Below are 23,125 nucleotides of genomic sequence, written 5' to 3'. Positions count from 1 at the left end.
GAAGAAGAGTCCATTTTAGACCAAATTCATTCCCACAAAATGAAAACTTCTTGGAAAAACAACAAAAAATAACTTTAAGAAAATGTATTGATTGGTAACTCACGACATTTCTTTTCTGTTTTGCCTTTTGGCTCCTGCGAATCTCAGAAAAAGAAGTCTGTTGCTACTCAGGAGGCTGAGGCAGAGGTTGCAGTGAGCAGAAATTGCGCCACTGCACTCCAGCCTGGGTGACAGAGTGAGACTCTGTCTCCGGAAAAAAAAAAAAGTCTGTTGCTTGACAATGGCTTACCTTAGTAAAGGTTTTGTGATACAATTCACTGATCTTTTTCCTTCATTATTCAGCTCTGTTTTCTTGCATTTTGTTCTAAATGTTTTTAAAAATATTTTGATAATTAGGCAGGTTAATAAATTATAAAGGTTATCTATAGTTTCCCCATCTCTTTCTGGTATTTTAATAACATGAATGCAGATTCTTTATTGATCCATGTAAGAATGAGCTCCCAGAAGTGAGAGTAATGAAATCAAGTAGCCAGAAATACTTAGTAATTGGATTGTTTTTCATACTCTGCACTCAACTTTTATGGAAAAAAAAAAAAAACTCCAATCAAGGTATATCAATAAGATGATAATCCATTCATTCCTTTTCAGTATCCAGTCCAGTCCATTTACCAGAGAGTAGCCACCATCATCTGTGCCTCAGTATTTTCAAACTAAGCAACAATTGTAGTTTCTTTGCTTAAAATATTGATGGAATCAGTGATTCCTCACCTCCTTAATACACAATTCAGACTCCTTATCTGGGCTACAAGACCAGTGCCTCCCACCCTTGCTGCCCTGCTTTGAATTCCTTAAAACCTGAGATCACCATAGAGCTTTCGGCCCATAATAGGGCAGCAAAATCTTAGTCATTTCACAGGTCCAAACTTAAATACCACTTCCTTAGAAAGACTTTTTTCTTTCAACCAAAATTAAGTCAGCCCCCTTTAATGATACCACTTATAGTACACTCTTCCCCTTCATAGCACTTTGTGAACATTTTAACTACATATTGCTTTCTATTTGTTTGATATCAGTCTTGCTCCACTTGACAATATTCTCATGCCCATAATGGTGTGACTCTGGCTAGTTTGTTCTTCATTATGCATCCATCACCTGGCACAATGCCTGGCAAGGGAGGAAAAGAGGATGGGTAGATCTGGTTTTCAGGGAATATAAAAATGACAGCGCAGTTTTATCACAAATGTTTAATCTTTCTATATTTCCATATTTATAGCTTGGAGATTACGTAGTAAACAGGAAAGAGGATGAGGTTTTGAATCCAAATTCTCATGTTTGAATCCCAGCCTGGCACTTAACACAATCACAAAGAACTGTAGGAGGCATGCAATACTCACATCATTGATACTTGCAAGGCCAAATGAGAAAAATGCAGATGCATTCAAAAGGTGGGAGCTACATGAGAACTCATGAACACAGAGAAGGGAAAAACAGACACAGGGCCTACTTGAGGGTGAAGGGGAAGGGTTAGAAGACGGAGAGGGGCAGAAAAAATAACCATTGGGTACTAAGTTTATTACCTGGGTGATGAAATAATCTGTACACCAAACCCCCATGACTTGAGTTTACCTGTGTAACAAACCTGCACATGTACCCCTGAACCTAAAATAAAAATTTTTTAAAAAGTAATTGAATCGTTTGTAACTCAAAGGATAAATGCTTGAGGGGATGGATAACCCATTCTCCATCATGTGACTGTTTCACATTGCATGTTTGTATGAAAATATCGGATGTACTTCATGTATGTGTGTGTGTGTGTATATATATATATATATAAAATACACACTACATACCCACAACATTCTTAGAAATATATGTTTTTTAAAAGAGTAAAATTAGACCCCTATCTCTCACCATATGCAAAAATAGAATCAAAATGGATTAAAAACTTAAGTCAAAGACTTCAAACTATCAAGCTACTACAAGAAAACATTGGGGAAAATCTACAGGACATAGGTCTGGGCAAAGATTTCTTGAGCAATATCCCACAAGCACAGACAACCAATGTAAACATGGGCAAATGGAGTCACATAAGTTAAAAATCTTCTGTACAGCAAAGGATGCAATCAATGAAGTGAAGGAGCACCCCACAGAATGGAAGAAAATATTTGCGAACTATCCCTCTGACAAGGGATTAATCACCAGAATATAGAAGGAGCTCAAACAACTCTATAGGAAAAAACCTAATAATCCAAAAAATAGGCAAAATATTTGAATAGACATTTTTCAAAAGAAGACATACAAATGACAGTCATATGAAAAGGTGCTCAGCATCATCGATTATCAGAGGAATGCAAATCAAACCTATAATGAGATTTCATCTCACCCCAGTTAAAATGGCTTATGTCCAAAAAAACAGGCAATAAATAAATGCTGACAAGGATGTGGAGAAAGGGAACCCTTGTACCCTGCTGGTAGGAATGTAAATTAGTACAACCACTATGGAGAACCATATAGAGGTTCCTCAAAACTCTAAAAATTGAGCTACCATATGACTCAGCAATCCCATTGCAGGGTATATACCCAAAAGAAAGAAAATCAGTATATTGAAGAAATAGCTTCATTCCTATGTTTGTTTCAGCATTGTTTACAATAGCTAAGATTTGGAAGCAACCTAAGTATCCATCATCAGATGGATAGATAAACAAAATGTGGTACATATATACAATGGAGTACTATTCAGCCATAAAAAGAATGAGATCCAGTCATTTGCAACAACTTGGATGGAACTGGAGATTATTACATTAGGTGAAATAAGCCTGGCACAGAAAGACAAATGTTGCATATTCTCACTTACCTGTGGGATTTAAAAATCAAAGCAATTGAACTCATGGATTTAGAGAGTAGAAGGATGGTTACCAGAGGCTGGGAAGAATAGTGGAGGTTTAGGGAATGGAGGGGATGCTTAACGGGTTAAAAAAATAGAATGAATGAATAAGACCTACTATTTGATAGCACAATAGGGTGCCTGTAGGCAATAATAACTTAACTGTATAGTTTTAAATAACTTAAAAAATGTAATTAGATTGTTTGTAACTCAAAGAATAAATGCTTGAGGGGATGGATGCCCCATTCTCCATGAGGTGCTTGTTTCACATTACATGCCTGCATCAAAACATCTCATGTGCCCCATAAATATACCTCCTATATGCCATGAAATTAAAAAAAAATAAAAAATTAAGAAAAAATTCTCAAGTGATTAAAACTAAGATGGCTGGGTAATTTAAGCTCTGTATTGGGTATAAGCAGAACGTACTTTTACTAAACCTTGTGAATTTTTTAAGTGATTATGAAATATAGGATCGGACGTTGTTATTTCATAAATATTATTATTACAAATAATGTATCTAGAGCCATCTCAATTATGAAGTCATCAAGGATGGGGAAGAAAATTTCAGAGAGAAACAATAAATCTTAATGTATGGTGCTTATTTTCAAGTAACTTAAAATGAACCATGAACAAATAAGGTTCTCAAAACATTTAATTCCTATCATGCCTACCATCTTTACTATGGCATGAAGAGAATCATAAAGTAATCATTTGGACGATGTTAGCAACTAAATAGTTATAAACTGAGCTAGATTGTCTACAAGATATTAATGCTTGTGATGCTGACCCCAAAATGTTATGTCCCTTTTTTTTTTTTTTTTTGCCATTACATAAAAATGTACAACTACTATGTCTCTCTAGTCATTACAGTATCACCCAGCAACATGTTTTTTGGGATATATTAAATGACTTAGTGATACTTAAGAAGATACTTTGATCAATGTAATAAATGAGTAAAGCATGATTGTAGTTATCGTGTGAGTAAAGATATGACAGGATCATGCGACAGACATTGGGGGTAAGATAAAGATCATGACAATAGCAAACACTTACATGTACTTATGATATGTACTTGATTATATCATGTATATATTATATTGTGTAACCACTTGATACATTAACTTATGTAATCCTCCCAACCATACTCTGTGAAATATGTACCATCTTAGTCTTTCTTTCATTGTGAAGAAACTGAGGCACATAGAGATTTTGGTACTTGCTCAGTAATTAGCACAATCAGGATTTGAACCCCGATAAGTTGGCTCTTAACCAATACACAGATCTGCCTCTTCTGTGATTTAATCAAAATAAACTCTAAATAAAGACATTACAGTAAAGACATTAATTAGCTGCTAATCAGCCAATTATTTTAAAAATGTAACAAGTGCTAATTGAACGTAAATGATAGTGAAAAAATGTGAAATGTTCAGGATTATATAAAGTAATAAAAAGCTCATCAAAGGTAAAAAAAGTTCTAGTTGGAAACAATACATGAACAAGCATTTTAGAAATTAGGAAATGGTAAATAGCCAATAAGCATATTGTAAATATTTCAATCATAGTCTTTTGGTTTTCAGTGCTGTCTATAGACTGATACCTTCCTTATGTATATGCCCAGACTTAAACACATGAACTCTTGTCCCGTGTAGACAATGACCTTCTAAAAATATCTTAGGCAATCCAGAACCAACAAATTTTTTTTCTTCCTCCACCAAGTGTCCCTCCCCTATTAGACCCATCTCAGAAAATGATATTGTCTTTCAGTTAGTTTCTCAGACCAGAAGCTTCGGAGTCAAGCATCCTTCTTTCATTCTCTGCATCCCTACATCTGTTCCATCACCAAATCCTCTATGAACAATACCTTCCAGACACATGTCAAACAGGCTTCTGCCTTGGGTCTGCTTCATTTGTGCTTGTCCCAGTGATTTCCAAATCTCAGCTCAGATAAAACCTCATCAGAGAGGCCTTCCCTGCCTATTGCATCTAACGTGCTAACTTTGCTCCACTCCCTCCCTCATCACTCTCAATGCCCTTATATTAGAAATGCTTTTTTTCCCTCTCATTAAGTGTTAATAGACTTTATTTTTAAGAGCAGCTTTAGGTTCACAGCAACATTGGGCAGAAGGTGCAGAGTTCCCCTATATCCTTGCCTCCATGATAACCCTTACCCATTATCATCCTCTTCCACAGAGTGGACCTACACTGACTTGTTTTTATCACCCAAAGTCCATAGTATACACTAAGGTTCACTCTTGGTGTTGTACATTCTATGGCTTTAGGCTAATATATAATGGCATGTACCTACCATTATAGTGTCATACAAAGTGGCTTCACTGCTCTGAAAAGCCTCCATGTTCCATCTATTCATTCATACATCCCTCCCCCAACCCCTGGCAATCTCTGATCTCTTTTTATTGTCTCTATAGTTTCGCCTCTATCTTTTTTTTTTGTCTTTCATGTCACTCCTCTTAATAAAAACCATTTTAATTTGTTCATTACGATATTCCCAGGTTATGGAATAGTGCTAGGCATAAAATAGATGATTTTTTAAATAACTGCTGACTTAATGAATTATATATATATATACACACACACACACACACACTTTATATCCATCATATGTAATTATACTATATACAAATTATATGACATGTAGATATATAATATATTTAATTATATACTTGTATTATATATATGTGTGTATGTATGTGTGTAGTAAAGATGGTAGTAAAGATGGTAGGCATATGTGTGTGTGTGTATATATATATATAGGCATTATTTAAAATACTCATTTTGATGAGGATACTGGAAAACAGACCACTCATACCTTAGTAATGGTAGTATAAATTCAACTTTCTGGAAAACAATTAGTCAACTAATATCTGAAATGGTAGAGCATTCATTCATGTTTACCCAATAACTCTAAAAAGTATCCCTAAAGATGCATCATTCAGTATCCATCAATGTCATCTTTGTTAAGTGAATGTTCCGCATCTATAAAAATAGTACGTGCAATTATTTGAAAAGTCATGCTACCAAAAATACTTACTGGCATATATGGTAAAGCAAATAAAGTTTACTAAATAATATGTAAGTATTCATCTTAATGTTTTTCTTAATTATGTGCACATCTATTTGTATAGAATAAAAGACAGGAAAGATGATCTATAATAATTTAACGGCGGCTATCTCTAGGTAGTGTAACTATGGATGATTGTTTTCTTCATTTGTTTTATAACCTTCAAAGTTTATATCATAAACATATTTGTAGTTAGGAAAATGCAGATAGTACTTGATAGTACTTTTAAAAGAGCTCTCTTTAGTTCTCCAAGAACTAAATTTTATCATTCGTTTAACAAGTGTTTAATGACCAATACTAAACTCTCAAAATTTGTTAAGTGCTCTGAAGTTTACAAAGATAAATAAAAAGCATATCTGCTCTCAAATGGTTTATGTTACCATTACCTTGGTTTATCATGGGACAAAGCAATAATTAGACTTAAATTTAAAATTCAAAATTCAACGAGGTTTTGAGAGATGAACGATGGTCGTGAAAACAAAAGGGACGTATATGAAACCACAGGTTTCTATCCATCATTCGTTGTGACATGTTGCTTAGCCTTTTCTAACCTCAGTTTTTATATCTGTGAAATAAGAACATTGAGAGAAACGAATGATCAAATGAATGTACTCTAAAGTAATATTGCAGATTTAGTTTGATAATACCTCCAAGCAATTAATCTATGTTAAAAATATTTTTCATATTTTATTGCAATTTATTTGTAAATAGAAAATATGTTCTCGATCCTAACAATTGTTAGGTTAATTAGAGAAATAGTTTTTTCTGCAGATCTTTCCCCCATCAACTCATCCATTTTTCTAACCATTGATCATCCTTTCATCCAGTTTTTATAGGCTCTTTCATAGATAGAGCACTGTGTTGGGCATTATGGCATGTCTTTAATTACTCTGCTCCTTTAATATTCCTTTAAGACTATGTATACATTAGAAAATAATTAATCTGGTATCTTTAGCTATCTATATGACCATTTTGAGTCAGCTACATAGCTGATACAAATGAACTTGATGAACTCCCGTATTAAGCAGGCCAAAATTAAGATACTCAGTGAAGTTTCAGCAGCAGCACTTGAAGAAAGGAAAGTCAGTGTCTTCCTGTGGCAGGCTGTGGTCACAATACACAAGGAGTGTAAGTTCAAAAGACATTCTCAAACTGGAACACATCCAAATCAGTTAACCAGGGTAGAAAATGGTTGAGAAAACATACTACATGGAAACTAGTTGGAGAGAACAGGATGTTTACACTTAAATGGGGAAATTTAGTGGAGAGGAGGACAAATGCTTAAAAATACCTGAGGTTCTAGCCCAGGTATTAGAGATTAGAGGTAAGGTCCTAAGGAGTTCGGTGCTGTTAGCATGACCAACCATATGCCCCTTTTGCCCAAAATAGTCCCAGTTTATGCCTGCTGCAACTCGGTTCACTCCTATTAATCACTTCGAGTGCCCCATTTCACTCAGAAGGTCTCAATGTGAACAAAAGGTTATATTTGCCCTAAGTTTTGTAGAACCGATACAATTCTTTGTTCTACATTAGAAAGAACTTTCCAATGATAAAGACTATTCAATAATGTGATGGGACAACTTGCAAAGCGACTATTTCCATGTCACTGGTAAGGAACATGCAGAGGCCTGGGGTCACCTTCTGGGATGTTCTAGGCAAGGATTCCTTATTTGATGAGAAGATAAAGTTGGTGACTTTTAAGCTTACTGCCTTTTGATTTTAAGATTCTGTTGTTTTATTTTTTAATATTCTATGGTCAAATATCAGATCCATGACATACCTACGAAAACACAATTTTTAAAATATACTTTTTCTCTCACTAACATGAAGACCTCTCCATTTTACGTTTCATTGAATTTCTGTAGATGTTGACTAATTCTGGAGATGTTCCAAATTCATGCTAGTAGTTCTATGTGTGGTACCTTGTGGAATGATGGGAATCCCTGCTATGATAAAGAAATAAGACCGAGGAGGTACTGTTTAAGAATATGACCTGGACAGAAAATAAATCCAACATTTATTGAAACTTATTTATTTAATAATGTAAATGGTTTGCTTTTATATTTATTTAATACATTTAATAGGTAGTCTATATTATAAATCATTTACTATAGCAGGCTGTTTCATGATGTAAAATTAAGAGCACACCGCCTTTGAACTTAAAACGGCCCATGTTAGAATCCTCAGTGTGCCAGTTATATCAGTTCTGTGATTTGAAATAAAATATTTAACTTCTCTCTGAGCCTCACCTTCTCCATCTATCCTACAAAGAGAAAACTCTACAATTTTGGAGTGTAATTCTGAGGATTCTAAATAATTATGTTAAATAACCTTGTACATAGTATGCTTTCAAAAAGTTCACTCTGATGAAAGACTGTTTTGTGAATATGAAATCTATTTTAACCTACTTGTTACTATTTAATGCTGCTCTGTTTGTGCATCCTTGTGTTCAAGGTTGACTGTCCATTTGTTAGCACATCTGCATATTCCTCATAATTAATATCTTTTTAAATGACATATGGTTTAGTGACTGGAAATTGAGTCTTGCCTTCTGTTTTCAATTTGTTCATGACTCAATGACTCAATATATGTGTCTGAACTTTAATTTTCCATTCTGGAAAGTAGAATTTAAAACCCTTGCTCATACATAGCTATTTCAGAAAATGATGAAGAAATGTGTAATCCAAGGATTTTGAATATGTGCCAGGCTATTCAGTAATGCAGCATATAGGTAAAAGGCCACTGTTTCTCTAATGTTAACAGAGAAGCCTAAATGAGAATGCCAAAAATGTAATCCCTGAAGTGAGGAGGTAATTCGGGGTAGGCTAGAGTCAGATTCGTAGCTTTTAAATAAATATAAAAGCAAACCATTTACATTATTAAATAAAGAAGTTTCAAGGCTAGAGTCAAATTCGTAGGAATGAGCACAGAAAGAGTTGGTGGGAGCCCTAGGCCCTGGAATGAGGCTGAGAACATCATTAACCTGGATGAACAACTGATAGCACCCCCAAGGCAGTGCCTCTGCAAGCCAGGGATCTCTGAAAGACAAGGCCCAGTGTACCCCTGGAAGTGAGTTTCTACTTCCGAGTGCCCCGTAGCATTTATACCTCTTTTGTTCAGAGTACTCTTTTTTTGGTGATATAGTTATTTGAGTCAGGTCTAATCTGTTAAACATGAAGTAGATTATTTTATTCCTCCTTCTACCTATTCTGCCCTTTCCCTGCCTCTAACAAGAACCTTGTGCAGAGTGGTATTCAATGTCTTGTATTATAGAATTAAGTTTGATACAAAGTATTACAGGCTTATTTGATATTTTAATACAGCATTTTATTTCACTATTTTGAAATGCACACACACAGGCAAAAAAAAACACACCACAAAAGTAACACGTTGGTGGGATGTCCTGAGAAACAATTTAGTGCATATTGGAAAGCACAGTGAATTCATTTTCTCCCTAAAATATTCTTCTTCTTGTCCCCACAGACTTGGTAGTCACCAACTACATTTGTAAAGCCTCTGTTTTTGCCTTTGAGAGCTCACCCCCAGAGTTTTATAAATCTGTAGGGAGCAAAGGTTTAGGACATGTGTAAATAAATCATTTTATATTTGCTTTTTTGTTTGTTTTATTTTGTTTTGTTTTCTTAGAGGAGTTTAGGACATGTCTCCGTCATTGTCTATTTGGTTTTTTGTTTTCTTTCATTTTTCATATAGATAAGAGTCTAGTGGTGTATATCATTTAAAGTGTAATAAAATTATACATTCAAGAGATTACACCATCTCGTTATTCCAATCTGTGATTTAATTTATTGCTTAATGTTTTGTATGAATTTGGTCTTCTGAAGCAGGTTAAATTTGAAATTTTATTAAAAACCCACTTCCTTTGAATTTATAGATTGAGGTAGCTGTTTTATCTAGTCGCTGTGTAGAATTAGTATTTACTGGACAAGATGTGTTGATTCAGGCGGTTGTCTTTGAGTGTTTGCCCCGTGAGGGTCATATTAAACTTGAAAGAAGCTTTTTGAGCAACAGAGCATCTTGGAGACAATATATCAAGCTGATGGATACAGGGCTCTTCTGTTAAGAAACCAGCAGTGGAATTATGGCTGGCTCCCAGTTATTGCTTTGGTGCTAAGGAGCCTCTAAGGATTAAATCTAGGATAAAAGGGGTTAAACAGAGGGGAAAGGAAGGTTTCCAGAATTCAGTGTTACTGGAAGCATACAGAATAAGTGGTTATATATAAATAATTTAAGATGACCATTCTTTTTGGAAATATTTCACAATTTAATAATTCAAAGTGTACCAATTTAATGGAGCATATTGTTTTATTATTACTCAGAAGAGAATTCATGACACTTTATTATTATTATGAAACCTACTTTGGGGCACTTCTTCCTACTTTCTTAATAGAAAGGCAATGCAGTTTTTTAACACATAAGGGATTTTTGTGCATATTAAAAACTGTTTTTTGGGGGGCTAATGACTTGAAATTCAGAATTTGGATTTTCAATTACATTATACTCCTTGATGTAGAAAAATTAGACAAAAATAATCAAATAAGAGACATGGTTTTATATGTGATACATTGCATGCAATTTGCACTTTACTTTTTGCCTGTGTTTTCACAATATTCTTTTTTCTATGTGTGCACTTATTATAAATCAAAGTATATAAATCAAATAAGAAATTATGATTGTTTAAAACCATTTGTGTTCATAGATAAAATATCAATTAAAAAGCCTTTAGCAATGAATGTCCTTCAAACCAAAAATGTGAACTTAAGAAGTGGATAGCTGGCCCTTGGCAGCAATCTTATTGCACTTTCTAGTCATGCTACACTTTTACAAATTGAGAGAATTATTTCATATCATTTCCTCTCTCTTCAAGCATCTATTTCATCCACACACTTTGTCACTGAGCCTTTGCTTTTATTTTGCTCACTGAGAAACTGGGCATCATCAAAGGAGATCTTTGCTATTATTCTGTCACTGCATCTACTCACTGTTCTACATCTTCATCTGTCCATTCACTTTTGCACAATGTGAGAACTATCCCTGCTCTGTTTGGTAGCCAGTGTGCACTGACTCTCAGTTGATTCAACTGTGCACTGACTCACCTCTCTCTTCCTGCACTAGGACTTTGCTCTGGCAATCATTCTTCTACAGTATCATTTCCCCTAGTCTATGCTGGATTCTTCCAATAAACATGCTTATATGCTGCAACATCTTCCAGTCTTTAGAAAACTTTCATTTGATATCATGAGCTTCACTAGCTACTGCCCCATTTTCTAATCCCTTTTAGAATAAATTCCCTCTAAGTGTTGTCTAAGCTCAATGTATCTGCTCTTTACTCCCTCATTCTCTTCACAACCTTAGCTTAGACTGCTGTGCCCAGCACTGCACTGCATCTGTGCTTTGCAGTTATCAAACACCTGCACTTGGCCAAATGCAAAGTTTTAACTCCCAGTCGTCTTCTTCCTTAAAGTCTCAGCCGAGTTGGGACAGCTGATACGTCCTTCCTTTTTCATGTGATGTCCTTCCTTTTTCATGTGCCTTCTTTCTTTACTTGGCTTCCAGTCTATACCTTCTCAGTTTTCCTCCTACCTCACTGACCACTCCTTCTCAGTATCCTTTGCTATAGAGGCTTCCTCCTGACCTCAACATTTTGGTGGATTCCGGGGCTCAGTTCTCAGACCTCTTCTATACTCATTCTATCAACACTCACTTCTAGTTTATTTCACCATCTCAGCCTTTAAATATCACATATATGCTGACCTACAACTCCTGTGAAGACTATGACTCCTATGAAGACTACAACTCCTGTGAAGACTTTTCCTTTCTCTCTCCTCCTTAGGTCATGTTAGCCACGGTGACCTTCCTACTGTTCCTTAAACACAACCAGAATGTTTTCCTCCTTACTGCCTCTGAATGTACTGCTCTCTCTGGCTGGATTGCTCTTCCTCCAGACATTTGGATGGCTGCCTCCCTCATGTCAGTGAGGTCTCTGTTCAAATATCACTGAATTGCATTTTCTTCCTATAATCTTCCCATTGAAATGAAGTTGTTACCTAGTAACTAAAACTGCACAATTCTTTTTACCTTCTCTTTCCTTACCCTGCTTTATTTTTCTGCAAAGCACTTATGGCCACCTGATATTATTGTGTACACAATACTTATTTGTTTATCACCTGCTCTCTCCACTTGAATGTAAGCTACCTAGGGGCAAGAGTCGTGTCTGTTTTATTCAGTGCTGTTCTCCTTCCACATGAAGAGTACTGCTTAGCACAGAGTGGAGCCTCAATAAATGTTTATTGAACAAATGAATGAATTATTAATGAACTCAAACCCATTACAGCAGATGGATGAAACATGTAATCTAATTCTTCTATTCTCATCACTGGTCATTCATTAGCCTCATTGTTCACAGACAGCTTCTTCTGAATTGGAGAGTACATAAAATTGACACACTACACAAGGTTATGTATAAAATGAAGTTGAAAATGGACCCTGATATTTCATTTATTCTCATTATTTTGATCACTTCTGCTTCTTCATCAATGGCCTCTGGTAATTTGTGGTCATTAGGAACCTATATTAGAATAATCAGAATGTTCCCAACAAAGTATGTTATACTAGCAATTAAATTATGCTAAGAAAGTGCAGGTCAGTCCAATGTAATAATAGTAATAATATTTAGCAGCTAGTAATTATCAGGGTCTAAAATCAGGTGCTTTATTTATATGATCTCTGAACTTCACAACAATTCTATAAAGGAAAAATATTATACCTACTTTAAAGATCAGAAAATACAGGCTCAGAGTCATTAGGTCATTTTCCTAAAGGCACAGCGTTTTGCTGAATTTGCTTTCAGGTTTCTGAATAGCTTTGGAACAAACTGATTTGATTTAGAACATGCTGATATGACAGGCTCATTTGAGGTATACCTGTTGGAAAAAATTAATTAAATAACCAGTGTCATCTTATCAATTTTTTTTAGTAGAATAGGCTTTAGTTTTACACATTCCTATTAGGGCTTCTAGAATCATTCAAATAGATTTCCCTGGTAAATTGTACCAAGCAGGTATGTTGAAGTCAGAACAGATTGGCTAGAGACTCAACTAGACTAGAAAAAGTGGTATGTGTGCTCTAACTTGCAAAATTGAATAAGGGCAGGAGAAGTGATAACTGTGAGAAGGGATAACTGTATAACACACATAGGGAAAAATGTTTAATTTTTATATTTTCATGGATGAGCATTAAGGCTGGAATATGCTATATTCAACCACTTATGTTTATTTATCATTCCAGGAAAATACAATTTTAGCAAGGGACTTCCCTTCCTCAAAAAAAAAAAAAAAAAAAAAAAAAAAAAAAAGAAAGAAAGAAAGAAAGAAAATAAAGCCATTGTGTTCATGTGTAGTGGTGTGATTTAAGGCAGCAATGGATGATATCGGGGGGGATGAATATGAGATTTGGACTGCTTCAGTGTTCAATTGCTTGGTCTGTTGAACAAAGAGTTAAATCAAAAAGGTACTTTAATATTTGCTTCACTAAATTCCCTCCATGTTTTCAATTAGATAAACAGAAGTACAGGTGGGAATGTGCTGCATATTCATTTGTCTTGCTGTTTGGGGGCCGGCTTTTAAGACTGAAATACTAATGTAATTGTGTTGAAATGAACAATAAGGAAATACAGGAGTTCAGGAATGAAAATGTTAAATTAAATGGACCATGTTTAACATTGTTGTTGATCCTGAGGAACAGTTTTTCCAGTATATGGAGCATTTCGATTCCATCCAGCATATGTTCTCCACAGTTTTCTCTGCTCTAATTCATCTGTGTTTTTCGACAGCTCCAGATGGCGTGCTGCCTCCCAGGCTTTCATCTGCCACTCCAACCAGTCTTCAGGTTGTCTGGTCTACACCAGCTCGTAATAACGCTCCTGGCTCTCCCAGATACCAACTCCAGATGAGGTCTGGCGACTCCACCCATGAATTTCTAGAGTAAGCATTCTACTTTGTCCATTTTATGTATCAGCTGGGTTATATAATATAGACATAACATTTTTGAAGAGTAGGTCGGTTCTCATTTGCAAAAAATATAGGTTACCCTTTAAAAGTTAAAAAAAAAAAACCCAGACTACTTAGAGGATAATCATTTGCTTTGCAAAATTATCTATTTTTCACTTATATGGCCTTTAAAGTAAGAATTCTTCCCACTGAAACTTTTCATGAGCACATGCATTACAAAAAGCAATGAAACTAACAATATAATGTTTGAACTGTCACTAACAAATTATAACACCTACTGTACAAATCAACATGGCAGTCAGTCTCAATACTACTAGCATTTACATTTCATATAAACACAAGATTACAAACTCTCAGTCAATGGCCATTTATTTTAAAAGAGATCTCATTTGATGGCAGAAAATTACAGTACTTAAATGTATGTTGGCATCTTCTAAAATTTTTTGTAGTAAGAAATTTATTTGCTTTTATTTCTTTGAATGTTGAAAACTTCCTAATTGACATTTCTTTCCCATACAGGTTATTTTCTAATCCTTCTGCATCGTTAAGCTATGAAGTGAGCGATCTCCAACCGTACACAGAGTATATGTTTCGGTTGGTTGCCTCCAATGGATTTGGCAGTGCACATAGTTCTTGGATTCCATTCATGACCGCAGAGGACAGTAAGTGGTCTGAACAATACACAGCCAAATGTCTTCTACATTAGGGAGTTTAAAATGTCTTCAGTTTTTTCCAAAGCAAAGAAATGAACCTCCCTTATTTACTTGTCGTTTAGTGACAATAATCTTTTTTAGGGCAAGAGTGGGGCAAAGGTGGTCAGTCTCTCCAGAAAGAAGAATAATGTGGTCTTGGAGGATTGGAGGGTTAGGCCTACAGACAGGACAAAGTAATTCACTACAAATTATGATATGGCCCCATTCTGTCCTTCAATGTACATCTTGGTGCCTTGCAAGAGAAAGGTTGTCATCTTCTGCTTTATGACTGAATGTTCTGTTTCGGAGAAATTCTGGCAGGCAGAAGAAAATGAAATATGGACCTTACTTCATGAGGCTGCTTACATATACTTGTTCCTGGAAACAGGTTTCATTTTCCTGCTTTTACTCATACCCCAAAGACAACCTTCAGTATAGAGAAGCATAATCTGATAGCAGTGTATTACAAAAGGTGGATTGAGATTTCCTTATTCAACCAATAAAGAGAATTTTACAGTGGTTCACTAGGAAGTTATTTTTGCATATATTTGCTAGATTATATTTGAGAAAAATACATGACCATAACATTTGGTTTTATACAAATTGCCTCTATAAAAGCATATATATGAAAGTAGAGGGTTTTTTAAAGAAAAGTTGGAAATTAAATCAAGCTACACAGAGTGAATAAGGACATTGTATCTTTGAACAGTTAGGTTTTTTGAGTTAATCTTGTCAAGTCTTTTAATCACAGGCTTCTTAGGAGATGTTCTCTGCTGGCCCATTGCCATGCTGGCTCTATATCCAATGAGAATGTTAAGTGACTTTTAAAAGCCTAGATATTAACACAAGGATATGGTATTTGCAACAATATCAATTGTTTATTATATTGTTTTATTTCTATAATACCTTTAATTGCATTGTTTTAGTGAAGATAAGACATCAAATGAGATATAATCAGTACAATCTATCTTGTTTAAAGTTGACTTTATTTTTACAAAAAAAAGCCAGCATTATGAGCAATAATGTATATTACTTAATCCATTTCTTCCAATTCGTAATTACTCCCTGGGAGAACGTTAGCTACTTTGCAAGGGGACTCGCAGTATTTTTGTTCTCAAGGGTGTCATTTAGTAAATTATCAGCACAGTACAATAAACGGCACCCAAAGTTCAGAAAGCATTAATTCGCCACCTTTTAGGAGGAACATTACATACACTCCGGGGAATCTGGACGCCATGATCACCAGATTTATGGACTGAAGAATTCACACTCAAAATAGATTTCTGAAGAAACATTTAAAACAACTGAAGATGGGTTTGTAATCTCCTTCTTATGTACAGCAGCATGCTTGATGGCACTAAATAAAGATTAGCCAAAAATAATTATTCAACCCACTGCAGAGGTGATGTCTCAATAGAATGCTTGGAAGAAGGGAGAAAGAATTTTTTTTTTTGGCACAGCACTTTTTATTCCCCTAGAGAAAGGGCAACACTCAAACCTCCTCAGTGGTAATCTCCCCACAATTTTTACTGAATGAGGGCCATGACCTGCCATCTATTGGCAGGGAGGTAACACATAAATAAGCAAAAGTCCAACATATTGTAAAATACCAATTAGCATAGCTTCCTTTGTTGAGCAAACTTATCTTTGGTCTCATTTTACTATAAAACAAGTCTTACAGACCATACATGTAAGTGGTTGGAATTTTCATACACAGAGACCGTACTATGGTTGTGATATTTAGGGCTTGAGTTCAAAGTGAATGCTATTAACCCTTCATTGTCCTTAAGGAAGAATTAGCAACACTTGAATAAATAGCAGGTATCAACTCATAACCATCATTTTTGTTTAAACCCGTTCCTCAAAATGAATGAACCCTTCCTTCCTCTGCTTTGTGTGTACACTGTGAAGTCACATACATAGCAAAGAACTGGAAGGAGGCCATGTGTACCTGCAGGTTATGTTAGCAGTACATACTCACCCCTGAGACATGGTGACGGGGTACTGTATATTTTAGATGTCAGTGGAGATGGATGCTGTCTCTGAGAGGATGTGCAATTGAGTTGACAAAGACTGAGTGATTGGCATTGGGCACAAGCAGTTTTTCTGTCAAGGCTACAAAGCGTTGCTTATAAAACCACCCATACTGACAGGTCCATGCCAGAATCACGCTTCATACATGATCCTGACCAGCACCCCCTGCTCACCAAAATGCAGTTTTCTTTTTCTCTCTTTCTTTCTTTCTTTCTTTCTTTCTTTCTTTCTTTCTTTCTTTCTTTCTTTCTTTCTCTCTTTCTTTCTTTCTTTCTTTCTTTCTTTCTCTGTCTCTCTCTCTCTCTCTCTTTCTTTCTTTCTTTGATTTTTTGAGATGGAGTTTCACTCTATCGCCCAGGCTGGAGTGCAGTGGCACCATGTCAGCTCACTGCAACCTCTGTCTCCTGGGCTCAAGCAATTCTCCTGCCTCAGCCTCCCAAGTAGCTGGCATTACAGGTGCCCACTACCACACCCTGCTAATTTTTTATGTTTTTACTAGAGACGGGTTTCACCATGTTGGCCAGGCTGGTCTGGAACTCCTGACCTCAGGTGATCTGCCCACCTGAGCCTCCCAAAGTGCTGGAATACAGATGTGAGCCACCGCGCCTGACCTAGAGTGCAATTTTCCATGTAGAAATCTCACATATCATCTTAAAGAATGAAACAGAGAAGTCACCACATGCCCATATTTAAATTCCATACCATCAACAGGCACCTTTCTGCATCAGCCACAGTCTCATAGCTTTCCAGTGCCCAAATGGGTCACCAATGGCAATATTTTTAGTGTGATATTTCAAGACAGTGACTTTCAGCAAGCCTGTGACACAGGTGAAACCACAAAGAGAAATCTAGGCAGGCAATGAGCTACAGCTGGAGAAGCAAGTGTGTGGGCGCAGAGAAGTTATCATGGACAGGAAACAGGATGTCAAGAATTTTAATAGATTTTTTTCAAATAATTTGTCATTTACACCAGTGTGCCACCAATATCCAGTTCCATGCATTTTTAAAAATCTAGTGTCCTGATGCCAAATAATAATAATGCACATTTCCTATGAATATTTTAAATCCTGTTAAACGTGTGTTAATAAAAGATGTTTGTTCCAGCCAATTTGGTCAGTGTAGTGTTTAACTGTTTGCAACCAGATAAATACAAACAACACATTATTTTTTAAATGTGCTGCTGGCAGTCCAAGCACCTGGCATGTCCACAGCTTGCAAAAATGTCCTAAGATTATGCTAGACTTGAGAGCATGTGATTAATAAAATGAAGGCACTTGCCTAGCAGCTGAAAATGTTGATATCTTGAAACCAGAGATAACCATCACTCCTGATTATATGAGTGTTCCTTCTCTCTCGTATGTTTGCAATTGTTTTCTGTAAAGTACATACATGTAGAAATTGGAGTGGGTACGGAGGCCAAGTTTCCTCAAACCTCAGCTTAAATGCGGATGTACTCTTTTGCGTACCGAAATCCTGCCTTGTGTTAACTATGAATTAACCTACTTTTTCTTAAAAATGTGGATTCCCAAAAAAAAGTTAGATAATCTGTTTCTCTTAAGGTTTCCCAGGAAAGAAGACTGAAATATGGGATATCTAATTTTAAGGACAAACATATATGGCATACGCAAGCAATTAGATCAACTAATGAAATTGAAATCATTTTCTAAATATCACTTCCCTACCTCCAAAAAAAAAAAAAAAAAAAAAAACAAACTTAAATTCACTCTAGATTTTACTATTTAGTTGTCATATATTTTAAAATGTGTGATCATTTCCCAAATTTGTAGTTTAAAATTCCACATTTGTGTTTTTAACCACTAATCTAAGAGGCATTACTGCATAAAACCTTTGGAATTCGAACAGTTTATTCTGTAGGTTTACTTTTCATTTGTTCATTAGTTTGATGACACGGTGATATTTTAAGTACAGTTATATGCTGCACAATATTTCAGTTAATGATGAGCCACATATATGATGGTGGACCCACAAGATTATGATATCATATTTTTACAGTACCTTTTCTGTGTTTGGATACACACTTATCATTATGTTACAGTTGCCTACAGTACTGAGTACAGTAACATGCTGTACAGGTTTGTAGTCTAGGAACAACAGGTTATACCACACAAACTAGGTGTGTAGTAGGCTGTACCATCGAAGTTTGTGTAAGAACATTCTAGGATGTTTGTACAACGATGAAATCGCCTAATGGTGCATCTCTCAGAATGTATTCCTGTCATTAGGTGACACAAGACTGTACCATTGCCATGCTATATTTGCTGATTGCATTACATCTTGTTTTTTTTTCACATTTATAATTGCACTGTGAACAGAGGAGAGGGCAATGAAGACAATTATCTTACTACGTGGGTCCTGCTTTACTTTTCCCCTCAGCAGCCTTCGTCCATCTTTCAGATACTCACAGTAATTTACAAAGGAACGGAGGTTCTTCTGGAGTAAGACAGAAAGGCAATGTGATGTCAATCGAAATCTAGATCTAACAGAACATGCTTCTTCCTCTTTTGTTGCCTGACATAATTCTACTCATTCATCAAGCCCCAGCTCAAGTGTCACTGCCTCTGTGAAGTTTTGCCTTCTTGTGGCTCCCTTAGAATTTTGGTTTGTGTTTACTAATGCATCATCAATATCCCCTTCTGAATTGTAACGTCTCAAGACCTAGTGATCTGTCTCAACTATGTTTCTATCACCAGTGTCTGGTGAAGGGTCTGATGTAGAATAGGTGCCCCAAAATTGTTACTCAAAGAACTGATTAAAAGCAGAGTTTGATTGAAGTAAATCTCCAAAAACTCAAGCAAACATTTACTGGGTACCTACTGTGTACCAGGGACTAAAAGAATATGAAAGTTGCAAGGATGGATTTCCTTGTTTTTCCCTTGAGATTTCCACTCTCTGGCAAGGAGCACACACAGTAAAACCATAGTTAGAGTGAATGAGCTGAGTTGTCCACGAGAGCAAGCCCAGAGGAAGGGCATGGCCCCTCAACATGAGGACCAGGAAAGCCTACCCAGAGGAGAAGACCAGGAGAGAAATTGGAAATGATTTATATTTGGAGTGCATTTTAATATCCAAGTTCAAATTTACACCATCTCCATTGGTTCAGGGTGAGGCTGGAAAGCAGTTGCTGTAAGAGGTGAACCCTGACACATGAGACGTGGAGAGGGACTCTCAGGTTGTCCTGTCAGTTGTTCCAGTCTCTGAGTATGAGGCTGGGAGAGTGGGAACAAGAGGTGAATGTAAGAGAGGGACATCCCAAAAGTGATTCTCATTTTTTTGCCTTGGTCAGAGGCAGGCTGGCTGGCTGTCTCTCTGATTCAACATTGGCTGCTGTCTTGGCTAAGGTAACGAATGTTCTAGTTAGGGAGGCTTCTGCCAGCCCCACACCATGTGCTATTCAGAATGAAGGGGAGGGATATGTAGAAGGAATTCTAAAACAAAACCAGTTTTCCTGTTTTTATTCTCACAACCTGTAATAAGAGTAAATTACTCTGAGACCGTGTAACAGAAGAGGAAGGAAACATGTGGTATAAAATTTGATAAATTGATCAAGATAATTCTAGAATAGGACTTCTGAATCATTTAAGTGTATGTATGCCCTTAAGATTACTGAAATTTTAAAACGAATATTGCATGAAAAACATCTTATCGTTAGGGCATTTTAGAATTTAAAGTTTTACTTGCGTCCTTAAGAGCATTCTATGCAACAAGAGAAAAATAGGAATATTTTTAAATGAGATTGGAACATATTTATATGAGTACATATTACTTAATGAAGAAAGAAGAACTACAAGTTTCAGTAGTGCTGCACGACTATTTTGCTTTCTCCATTCCAAATATTTTTCCAATTGCCTTAGGTACTAACCTCTGATTGCTGACATGTTTATCCTTTCAAACAGTAATTCAGGTATTTGTTTTGCATAGAACAGAAGACCCGGGATCAAAAATAACATTTATAGTCTTCTGATTTTGAGAACAAACTGGTTCTGCATGTTTGTCACTATATACTTTGTCTTCCGTTGCATAGATTTTCTCCACAAATTTCTGAATTTTCAGAATTAACAAATTCAAATATTTATGATTATTTTTATATTTTATTTTTATACTGTAAGATCAAAAGGAACTTATTCAAGCCAAAACTGACCAATACAGAATCCTTTGAAACAATGGATTGATTAATCAAAAATTCTATCCACCTTGCCTCAATTTCCCACTTGAGCTCTTGAATCTCCTCCGAGCACTTAAAGCACGCTGCTCTTCCAAATATAGATGTTTGTAATATCTGTGTTTCTTACAGCTGAAGACTGCAGGTGAAAGTAATGAAAAATTGAGTTTTTTATGTTTAAGAAATTAATAAAAAATAATTTTGTCACAGCTACCTTATTACTACTTAAATTTTATTGAGTGTGTATTACATGCAAGACACTTTAGCAGGAACGGTATATCCTCTCATTATCCAGAAATGTTATCTGCTGGCCTTTCACTATTTTAAAACACTATTCTTGTTTTTTAGCTTTGAAAAAGTTAAATTGTCAATATTTGAAAACTCTCAGTGGACTATGTGAGATCATTCAAAGCTAATTGCCACAGGTTGATATTTAATGGCACGAGCTTAGTTTTCAGTCTCAAATCTTAAATTCTTAGAGAGTCAAGTATCTAAAAACTGCTACTTATTAACAGAGAGATGGATGTTTACCATAATCATTTTCTATGGCATTTTATATAGCACCTGCCTATAAAAGAACATTTTGTAATGCTAAAACAATACATAGATTCATTTAATCTTGCTATTTTCCTCATTTTGACAATATCCCTGTAAACAGAGTTGATTTCCTACATTTGGAAAAATTCAGATAAAGTTTTGCCCAAATATAAGGAGTGAATGTGATGACCTTTAGGATTTTTAGGATGTTTTCCTGACTTCATGAATTCTTACATCAGTGCATTTTATTTTCTGCACCAAATTATCACAGATGCATCTACTGCCATTCACCTCACAATATGCCCCAGCTCTAGAGGCTGAAACATTCTTTCTAAACAATACTCTCCTGAGATCGGGAGAAATACAGAAAAATAGTTCCTGAATATTGGTTCTTCTATTTGCAAACTATCAAATAATGTCCTTTCAATTCCAACAGCCTTTTAGCCTTCAGAGGTTTCTCTCATTACACAATGGTACCTATGTTACACAGCCCATTTCATTTTTCATCAGCGTCAAGAGGCTGAAAGTTCATTTTTCTGCAAAACCGCAGTGCCCATTCTTAATTTTTGTTTTGAGAAATAACTATTGTACCCTCTTTATTATCATAAGATTAATAATATTTCTTTATTTTATTGCTCCTCTCACATTTGGTTACTTTTATTATGAGCTGTCAAAAATTATTTTGGGAAGTAGTTGGGGTATAAATAATAAATCAGTAAAAGAATTCATGATTAAAAACAAGATAGAGTACATTACTCTATTCTTCTGTTAACATATCCGTAGTGAATAACAAAAGGCTGCATTAACAATTAGCACACAGTATATTGCTTTATATAATTATACATCCATATATTTGCCACTTTGATTTTTAATTCACTGGTAAACTTAGGGGATACTCATTTATGGAGTTAATATTACCAAAAAGAGTTTTTAAACGGAGTGAGGCTTTAATTAGAATGGTAAAATGTTGCTTCAGGGGAACAATGGGAATGTAACAAGAAAACTGAGTGATCAGTCATGGGTAACTCGAATAGCAAACAAGTGGAGAAGACTCACAAAACCACTGAAAGTTATACACACACTCAAGTTGTGAGTCATTCAAACTGGATGTTCATACACATGCATACAAATACACGCAAGTGTGTGCACACACACCCTTTCCAATATACACACCTGAATATAAAACTAAATAAGCAGACTCCTCTGTTAACAATTTTATTACTCTATTTTAGGCTAGGGCTGAACTTTTGAAGCTGATGAGCAAAATAGTTTCCCATAAAAGATAATTTCATTTGCCAAAATGAAACTACTTTCCGTTATTAATGTTGTAATGAAATGGTTTGAAATATGAATCTGTGATCTGGACAGAAAGGATGCTCCTGTTCCCAGCTCCAGGAGGGAGTTCTCTAAACAATTACACCCACGGAGAGCGCTGTAAGGTTGTATTTTCATCACCGGCCAGCTGAGCTGTGTGCCTGTCATACTCCCAGTCTCCCCTCCAGTGACAGCCGCATTGACAACATGTTATACTCCACATTGATTTTACAGTTAAGGAGCTGATTGTGATATATAGGGATTTTAAGAATTCAGCTGAGAGGCTGACTTTTGCCTTTTATCATTCCATTAAAATTTTATAACCATCTTTTTCATGTCATTTCATCCATGAATTCTTACTTTAGAAAGTGATAG

The 23,125-nt window shown here is 35.7% G+C and overlaps 1 protein-coding gene across 1 annotated transcript in view; it reads left to right on the top strand.

Moving 5' to 3' along the window:
* The window catches only part of USH2A (usherin), a 797,990-nt gene that overhangs the window by 503,166 nt on the left and 271,699 nt on the right, over positions 1-23,125 (top strand). Inside the window, exons 38-39 of the mRNA XM_015116260.3 lie at positions 13,816-13,966; positions 14,513-14,655. Coding sequence (XP_014971746.3) covers positions 13,816-13,966; positions 14,513-14,655 — 294 coding nt within the window. The remainder of the gene's footprint in view (positions 1-13,815; positions 13,967-14,512; positions 14,656-23,125) is intronic.

The sequence above is a fragment of the Macaca mulatta genome, chromosome 1 (genome assembly GCF_049350105.2).
Source record: "Macaca mulatta isolate MMU2019108-1 chromosome 1, T2T-MMU8v2.0, whole genome shotgun sequence".
Taxonomy (NCBI): Eukaryota; Metazoa; Chordata; class Mammalia; order Primates; family Cercopithecidae; genus Macaca; species Macaca mulatta.
The sequence above is the reverse complement of the archived record's forward strand: the minus strand, read 5'-3'. Positions and strand labels throughout refer to the sequence as shown.